Source organism: Mus caroli, chromosome 4 (assembly GCF_900094665.2).
Source record: "Mus caroli chromosome 4, CAROLI_EIJ_v1.1, whole genome shotgun sequence".
Taxonomy (NCBI): Eukaryota; Metazoa; Chordata; class Mammalia; order Rodentia; family Muridae; genus Mus; species Mus caroli.
The window spans coordinates 128,750,970-128,760,210 of NC_034573.1; the positions used below are offsets into that span (position 1 = coordinate 128,750,970).

Consider the following 9,241-nt stretch of genomic DNA (forward strand, 5'->3'; position numbering starts at 1 on the left):
TCTATCTCTCTATCTCTCTATCTCTCTATCTCTCTATCTCTCTATCTCTCTATCTATCTATCTATCTATCTATCTATCTATCTATCTATCTACCTACCTACCTACCTACCTACCTACTTACCTATCTCCCTCCCTTCCCACACAGGGCCTCACTGTAATTCACAATTCCCTGGAACACCCTAAGTCAATCGCACTAGCCTCAAGCTCACAGCAATCCTCCTGCCTCAGCCTTTCTTCCATGCTGAAATAACAGACATACACTTCCACACCTCTATTGTTTTTTCTCCTCCCTCCCACAAATCCCTAGCTTGGCATTATCCCACAGAGATACCTTTACCTGTGTAAATCTCCCTGATATTCCAGTTCTAAGCATAACTCCTATCTCTCGGCCCCTGGGAATGCCGGGAAGACCTGGTGGGAAACACTGCCAACAGTGGGTTTTTTTTTTTTTTTTTTTTTTTTTTTAGAGCCTAGTTTCACACAGAGGCATATGTAGATCAGCAGAGAGATCGTGCTGGCCAGCTCCCACGTTGCCCATGCCAGGGACTGGGGGCCTGTTCCCGCCTCCCTTCCATCTGCAGGGAGCTAGAGGCTACACTGGCAAAGAAAGAGGAGAGAAAAGAGCCAGATCCTAAAGGGAAGGGACCCCATGCAGCCTTCTTTGTATCCATCCACACCATTGCTGTGGATCTGAGCTCTGAGACCGTCTCCAGCTGCAAACTCGCTCTGTGTCTGTTTGTCGGTTCATTTGAGACCGGATCTCACTATGTAGCTCTGGATGGCCAGGAACTCACTACATAAATCAGGGTGGCCTTAAACTCACAGAGATTGACCTGCCTCTGCCTGCAGAGTTTGAGTGCTGGGATTAAAGGTGTGCACCACCATGCCTGGGGAGCTGCCTTTCTGGATAGACCAGCTCAGAAAGAGGGACAGAAACAAACCTAAGAAAACAGGAGTACCACAGCACACACAAGCCCCCAAAGGCAGGCGCTCAGGAAACAAGTCTACAAGCGGCTTTGAAAGCCGGGCTAGCGGAGGGTCTGATGCTTCAGCTGCCAAAAGAGCAGGCTTTGGGCTGGACAGACAGTTCAGCAGTCTAGAGCATGCACTGCTCTTGCAGAGGACCCCAGTTCAATTCCAAATACCCACATCCAGTGGCTCCCAACTGATATACTCCAGAACCAGGGGACTGAACACCTCTGGCCTCCGAAGACACCTGCACTCACACGCACGCACATGTGTGCAGAGACACACAATTGAAAGTAAAATAACTGTTTTTAAAAGAGAATGAGGCCAGACATGGCGACACACTCTTATGATCCCAGTACTTAGAAGGCAGAGGTACGTGGATCTCTGTGAGTTCCAGGCCACAGGACTACAAAGAGAGACTGTCTCAACCTCCTTCTTCCTGAAAAAAAAAATGGGAGTGGGGGAAGATAATGAGCAGGCTTTCCTGCAGGTGTTTGGTGGAAGGAGATATGGAATAGACAGGCCTCTGGCTTGAGAACTGGGTGGATCGTCTTGTCGCTGAGGTAGGATGATGGCCTTGGGAACAGAAGGGGCCATAAACACAGGCCGGGCAGTTGAGAGAGGTTTGGCATGGCTCTGGATGCTTGTACTAGGACAGCGAACATGACAAGCTCCTGCCCTCTTAAAGCCCGATTCCTACCCAGGAGAGTCTATCAATCGACCATACATCCACTGGCAAGATGTTTGCAGATGCTGCTGAGAGGGAACAGCAGGCCTGAAGAGAGGACCTAGCCTGGGAGGTAGCACTTCCCATTCAGAAGCCTGAGAACAGAAACCAGAAGGCAGGTGGGACCGAAACTGAGAGAAGTCCATGTGGAAAGGAAAGACAGAACAGCTGGTACAAAGATCCTGGGACAGGAAAGCTCTTGATGTTCAAGGAATAGCCAGGAGGCCAGAGTGGCTGGAAGAGGAAAAGCAACCAAGAGGAAAAGAGGGCAACCTAGATGTGGGTCAAGCAGTCTCGGGACAAGAGCTGTAAGGTCAACAGAGCATTGCAACAGGACTGGACCTGTCAGTTAGAAGGTTACTATAGTAACCCAGGCATCCATAATGGGGCTCAGCTCCAGGATGACAGTGATACCTAGAGCCTGGCTATGTGTCACAGGTAGAGAAGAGGGGACTGGATACACAATGTAAGCATCCAGGCTGCTCCCCAGAGTTCCTGGCCTGCAAAACCAGAAAAAGGAGGTCACCGTTCACTGACATGGAGAAGATGCTGAGGGCCAAGTCTGGAGTCTGGAAAGATCAGAGTTCTGTCTGTACTAGGGCAGGGCTTAACCTAGTAGCACCTAGGCAGGATTTCCAGGTGTGAGACAAAACAAAACCACCACAGAGAGAATGCTGGTTAAAAGCGAGAGAGCCAGGTCAGAGCTGCAGGGTGCAAACTGGGCTGGCAGATCAACGCTCAGGGAGGACCCGGGAAGCAGCAGCAGGGGACATGGTATAATGTCCCTGAGCAAGTGTCGTTCAGCCATACCTGCTCTCCCTGAGCCTCAGTTTCCCTATCATCAAGCAAGGCTGAGAGAGTGTTGCTCACTCACAGGGGTTTTGGAGACAAAGCTTGGTGCCCGACAGAGTGTGCTCAAGACAATGGTGCGGCTGTGGGAGGTGGCTCCTGTGCAGGCCCTGAGGTCACCAGGCGCCATTCCCGTAGTGGCTGATTTATTTCATCAAAAGAACACCTGTGTTGGGGCCCTGCTGAGACCAGAGCACCCGCCTGACAGCCCAGGGTCTAACCTCCTTGATCTCTGTACAGAGTTCCCTCAAAGATGGGTGTTCAGGACTTCTCAGAAGCAGGTGAACATTTTAAAAACTCACAGAGTCAGTGAAAAGGCACAGAGGGTGAAGGCCCTGACTAGACCCCTAGCTCCCACATGGTGGGAGAAGAGATGGGACCTCTGAGCCTTGCCTTCTCTCCTATAATGCACACGCGTGTGCGCACGCACACACACACACACACACTCATCATCATCATCATCATAATTACATAATACTAATACATTAAAGCCAAACGGTAATGGCACACGCCTTTAGTCCCAGAACTCAGGAGGCAGAGGCAGATGAATCTCTGTGAGTTCAAGGCCAGCCTGGTCTACAGACTGAGTTCCAGGACAGCGATGACACAGAGAAACCCAGTCTTAAAACTCCTCCTCAAATAATAATAATAATAACAATAATAATACATTTAAAAATAATAACATAGGGTGTGAGCTGCAAGCTGTCTTCCATATTCTTTGTTCTTCCAATTCATAATGAGAAAGCTAGCCTCAGGTTCTGGGCACAACAGACGAAAGCTCTTCAGATACTGCTGGGCCCCTCTGACATCCCTGTCCTGTGTTTCCTGTGACTGTCTGAGGCAAGGGTTACTCGTTTGTCTTTTCTGGAAGAGAGAGGAACTTTTCTTTCTGAACACATTCATGGAAGTAAAAAGATGGGAGTAGGAGAGATACCCCACTCCCACCCCCCACCCCAGCTGATTCTCTTTCCTTTTCAGAATCTCTGAGAGCAAGGGTGGAGCTTCATGGTAGATCCTGGAGAGTCTGTGCCACAGTTGACCAATAGCTTCAAGAACGCAAGAACTTCCATTTGGATTTAATATTGTTTTTCTTTGCGCGCATGCGTGTGTGTGTGTGTGTGTGTGTGTGTGTGTGTGTGTATACTAGCCATCTCACACGGAAGGGGTCTGGGGTGGTCCAGAAGCAGCTGTGCAGCCTCCATGCCAATGCCAGAGCACACAGGTGAAAGTCAGAGGACATGAATGGAAGTGGGTTCTTTCCTTCTACCATGTGGGTCCCAGGGATAAAACTTGGGTCTTCAGGCTTGGTGGCAAGTACCTATACCTACTGAGCTTTCTGGCAAGTCCCTTATCTTTTTAAGTTTGTGTGTGTGTCTGTGCACTCATGTGCATATGTGTGTGTGCATGCGTGTATGTGTGTACACACATGCATGTGTGTGTACATGTGTGTGTGCATGCACACACTTGCATGCTCACCCTCACATGCACAGAATCCAAGAGACAGAACCCAATGCCTTGGAGTCCCAAGTGTTTGTGGGATGCCTGGCTTGTTATGTGAGTGCCAAGGTCCAGACTCCAGTCTTCATGATTTTGCTGCAAGCTCTCTTAACCACTGAGCCATCTGACATCTTTGCAGGGTAAGAAACAAGCCCCTACTGTGTGCAGACATCAGATATTATCTGTTTACATCACAAACACTGACTTGTAGGTCACTCAATTTATGGGATCCTGGGGAGAAGTCACCAGCCTTTGAGGCCAGGAAATCCACACAGGTGAGAATCAAGTGCAGTCACCTCTTACCCTCAGACCAACAAAAGTCAATAAAACCATGACAAGGCAGAAGTAAATGACCAAGCAAGAGTGAAATCTTTACAAAGAAAAAGGATAACACCAGCAGTGGTGATGGTGGCTCATGCCTTTAGTGCCAGCACTTGGGAGGCAGAGGCAGGCAGATCTCTGTGAGTTCAAGGCCAGCCTGGTCGACAGAGCAAGTTTCAGGACAGCCAGAGCTACGCAGAGAAGCCCTGTCCTGTAAACCAAAAGAAAATACCAAAGTTCTGAGGAAAGAGCATAGAAGGCCCTCATCCGACCTGACTGTATCAGGCCTACTGACAGCTTGGGAAAGAGAGGGTCACAGTCAGAACTCCTGTCCACTCCAGACACCACTGTCCTAGGTGACCAGACCTTGGAAGATCATGTCTCCTTCACAGCATTGCAGCCCAGCTGCTCTGGGGGCCGCCAGAAGGCTGCTATCTTCCCACCTCACCCAAGCCCCTTGCTGCTCAGTGACACACACTCACACCCCAAGGCTACCAACCTCACCCCAAGGCTACCAACCTCTACGAACCTCCTTCACCTGAGGCTATGAGATGTCCTTGCAGAGAGCAGCTGGGACCTTTGCCAGGGGCTCAGTTCACAGACCTAAGTCTCAGGAGCTCAAGCCTAGGGAGCCTACATCTCACTCACCAGGGTGGACCTCAGCCAGGAGCCCAGCGTAACCTGTATGGCAAGAGCAGCCATGCTTGCTTTGAGATAAGGGGCCTGCACAGGTAACTATTGAGCTATATGTACTGGGAGTCAAAACTGACCTAGCCTCACACAGTCCCCAAGCCATGGAGGCAGTGTGGCTAAATCAACACATAAACAGGGGTTGCGATGGCAACAGCCTCAGGGAGGCCGTGGGCCTTCAGACCCAGAAGTCAGGGTCAGCAAGAGCAGCTCCAGACAGAGGCATTGAGGCAGAGGGAACAGCAAACACAAAGACCTTAAGCCAGGCATGGCGGGGCACACGTATAGTACCAACAACTTGGGAGACATTCAGGGAGATCACAGGTTCAAGATCACCCTCAGCTACATAGGGAGTTTGGAGTCCACTGAAGCTACATGAGGCCTTCTCTCAAAGTAAGGCCCGAAATCTTGGCACAGAGTGAAACATGACAACTTTGAGGACTGTCCTCGGGGCCCTGAGGCTGGTGTAGGCAGAGAAGAAGAGAAGGAGAGAAGGAAAAGGGAGGGTTAGAGTTTGGCCTGGAAGGATCCTCAAGGGCCATATTCTGAGGTGGGTTTTTGCCTTGTGGAGAGCTAGGTGGGGCTTGTAGCAGGAAAGCAAATGGCCACCTTCTTTTCAGTCACTCTGGCTCTGGGAAAGTGGACTGCAGTGGGAGCCAGCAGAAGTCTATCAAAGGCTCCCTGGTGAGAGGTGACAGTGGCTTAGACTAGGGATGGACAGCAAAGGCATGCTTATTTCGAAGACAGGACCAACAGGCCCAGAAAAAGGCGTGTGAATACGAGGGAAAGAGGATGCTTTCTAAGTTTCCCAGATGTGATACAGGATGGGGCCCGTCACAGAGAAGCATGCCAGCTTCCTCCACCATACCCAGCTCACCACAGTCCGCATATCCCACCACAGTTAGTGCTTGAAATTCATCCGAAACCCATAGCCACCGGCCTTGGAGGATTAGCAACAACTGTTAACTATGAGGCAGTCACCCAGTGGTTTCCCAAGGGCGGTTTATTTCTCCCCATCCCGAAAGCCAGCTCCCCCAAACCCACCCCGGGTACCTGCAAGGTTTCCAAGGCCTGGCCAGCCGTAGCCGTGCCCGTGGTGAGCGAGGCCACTTGCACCGCCTGCTTGCGGGCAGCCAGCAAGATCCTGCAGTAGGTGAAGCAGATGGCACCCGAAGGCAGGAAAAAGGTGACGCCGGACGCCACGAGGACATAAGGCAGGCTGGCCAATAGGCGGCACTGGCCCGGGGCAGATGTTCGAGCTTTGCCCAGTTCATGCCAGCCCAGCAAGAGGGGCAGGAAGGAGGCCAGCGCGGCGAGGCTCCAGGCACCCAGGATGAGCGCCAGGGCACGCGGGGCTGTCATGCGCAGCTTGTAGCGCAGCGGCGAGAGGATGAGCAGGTAGCGGTCCAGGCTGATGAGGCAGAGGTTGAGAATGGAGGCGCTGCAGCACATCACGTCGAAGGCGGTCCAAAGCAGACAGAGGCCGCGAGCTAGCACCCAGCGCCCATACAGCGCGTTCAGCATGGCTGGGGGCATCACCACTAATCCCACCATCAGGTCCGACGTGAAGAGCGACACCAGGAAGAAGTTAGACGTGTTGCGCAGCGCGGGCTGCGTGCAGATGAGCGCGATCAGCAGCGAATTGGCGGCTGCCGTCAGCACGATGACCACGCACAGCGCAGCGGCCACCCAGCCGCTGCCCCCTGGGGCTGGCGGTGGCCCGGGGCCCCAGGCTGGGGTGCTACTGTTGACAGGGCCGGGCTCTGGAACCATGGGGACTGGGGTTGAGGACCAGGACAGGATATGGTGAATGCGGATACAGGGTGAAGCCAAAGGAAGAGAAAGCAAGCTGAGTAAAAACTGCACCTCAGAAGAGTAGGTGGCAAAACGGGGTTCTTAGGTCACCGAGCAACCATTACAAGAGGTCGGGGTGAGATTGTAGGGACGCCTCCTATGGCGGGGCCACCTGGAGTACTCGGGTAAGAAGTTTGGGGAGGGGTACCGATGCGCCGAGTCCATATGAAAGTTGGGTTGGGGCTGGATGAGAGCCCTGGAATGGAATAGAGCCACCGGGGATGCCTAAGGATGGGGGTGGGGCTCCTGGCCAGAGGCACGGCTGGGGAGGTGGGAGCAGGAGGCGAACTCCCGCCTTCCGGTCGGGGCAGTCTCTCTGAGGAGGGTGGGCGTGTGAGTACGCTTGATCACGAGCTGTCGCGCGTGGGGGTCGCAATGGGGTGGCCCAAGAACAGGAGCGCAGCTCGGCGGCGGAAAGCAGGCTCCTTTCTCCCCGAGGCACCGAAGGATCCCGGGTACCGGAGGCCGCGGACCGGGCCGGGCCAGACCTGGCGGGGGAGAGAGGGCTGGCAGAGGAGCGCAGCGCGGCGCGGCGCTCCTCCCTCCCGGCCGCGCCGGCTCGCCTGGCTGCCTCCCGCCCGCGCTCCCTACCTGGGCGCTCGCGGGTGATCCGCTGCCGGCGACTGCGGCAAGCGTCGCGGGGCTGGAGACTACAGGCAGCGGCTGGTGGCGCGGCGGGCATAGGGCTCCCGAGCCGGGGAGATGGTGCGCAGGAGCCCGCGACGCTTCAGCCACGCGCGGTCCCGGAGGCTCCGAGCGTGCGCCCCGCCCCGCGGTGGGCGGGCAGAGCCGAGCCCCTCTTAGCTGGCGAACGGGGTTGTGGTACCCTAGGCCTGGAGAAGGATGCTCCAAGCGCTCCCGGGCGCCCGCAGCCCCCACACCTCCGCCTGTGACTCCCCTGCCCACATGTGGTGATGGCGCAGGCAGAAGTCAAGGAAGGGGGACGTGACATGTATGTACCTGGAGACTGCTCCCCAATGGGGGTCGAGCCACTCACTCTAAGAGTCACGGAGCTTTCAAGAGGAGTCAGCTAGGAAATACCGAGCAAGTCCTTTGAGATCCCTCTGAGCCTCAGCTGCTGGATCTATACAATGGGTAAATAATTTCTGCCACTCTTCACCTTTGGGTCACCCCCGCCGGTTCTCTAACAACACTGAGTGATTTTGGTGAAGGTCCCCCTCCCTGACCTGTTGGCGCTCCAAGTCTCAGTGTGAGGGATTTGGGAATCTCCAAGCCATTGGAAGGGTAGTCACTGCAAACAGGGGTAGGGCCTAGCGCCTCCTAGTGATAACCAAGTTTTCTTCACACCTAGTAGGTACCAGGTACTGCTTTGGACCATCTATCTGGACACGACATTAGATGACGCTTCCCATCTGTGAACTTCCATTCTAGCGGAAGGAAATGGGCAAGAAATGGGCAAAGGAAAGGTAAAGTGGTCATTTCTATAGGAAAGGGGGGAGAAAGAGGAGGGAGGGGAGGAGGGAAAGGAAGAGGAGAAGGAGGAAAAGGAAGAGGAGGAGGAGGAGGAGAGAAAATGTACAGCAGTATGAAGAGAACCTGGCGCATATCTTTTCCGAAATGGAAATATCTCCCACTTAGAAGAGCCCACTGAGTTCATGGCCTTGGTTTGTCCTGGAATATCTCTACCCAGATTCCTACCCCAACTATAAAGCCAGAATATACATGCCAGAAATATAAATGCCAGAAAGAAGGTGTTACGCTGAGCCTCAGAGAGGTCAAGAGCCTCTACTGAGGTCTCCAGCACCAGGCAATCAAGGATCTGGTGGGACCGGGATCCGCCAGGTGCTCAAGGCAGAAGATGCTTAAGATGCCTTAAGATGCAGAGCAACGGTATCCACTCACACCCAAAGGTGGGTGAAGTCAGCCGCAGCACGCCTCACGCCACACTGTGCGGCCTGAGGAAACAGAAGGTCACCCTTGGATAGAGCGTCAGAGACCCACTTGAGATCCCAGCTCTGATGCTCAGTAGGTTCTGCGCATTCAGGGCCGGTGGCGGCTGATCCTTTGGCCTTCTTTTCTCTCCAGCCACAGTTAGCAGAATTCCGTGTCTGACTCACGGGGTGTCAGGGGAGATTAAATGACACTGTGTGCTCCAACAGCTTGACAGTCCTATGTCAGTGCTAGCTGTTGGCTTCTGTGTCTCTCACTGGCCTTTCACCCTGAGCTGCCTCTCATACCCCTGGTGTGCCTAACACAGCAGCAGGAGATATGTTTGCAGCACGGGAATCTGGGTTTACCGTCATAATCTGTTACTTGATCTATAATGCTGGCAAAGGTTTCTCCCCCTCCTCCCCCTCCTCCCCCTCCTCCTCC

The 9,241-nt window shown here is 53.7% G+C and overlaps 1 protein-coding gene across 1 annotated transcript in view; it reads right to left on the bottom strand.

The window, feature by feature from the left end:
• Htr6 (5-hydroxytryptamine receptor 6) overlaps positions 1–6,848 on the bottom strand; it is a 14,555-nt gene extending 7,707 nt beyond the window's left edge. Inside the window, exon 1 of the mRNA XM_021161502.2 lies at positions 6,107–6,848. Coding sequence (XP_021017161.1) covers positions 6,107–6,826 — 720 coding nt within the window. The 5' untranslated portion in view covers positions 6,827–6,848. The remainder of the gene's footprint in view (positions 1–6,106) is intronic.
• Positions 6,849–9,241: the final 2,393 nt, after the last annotated feature.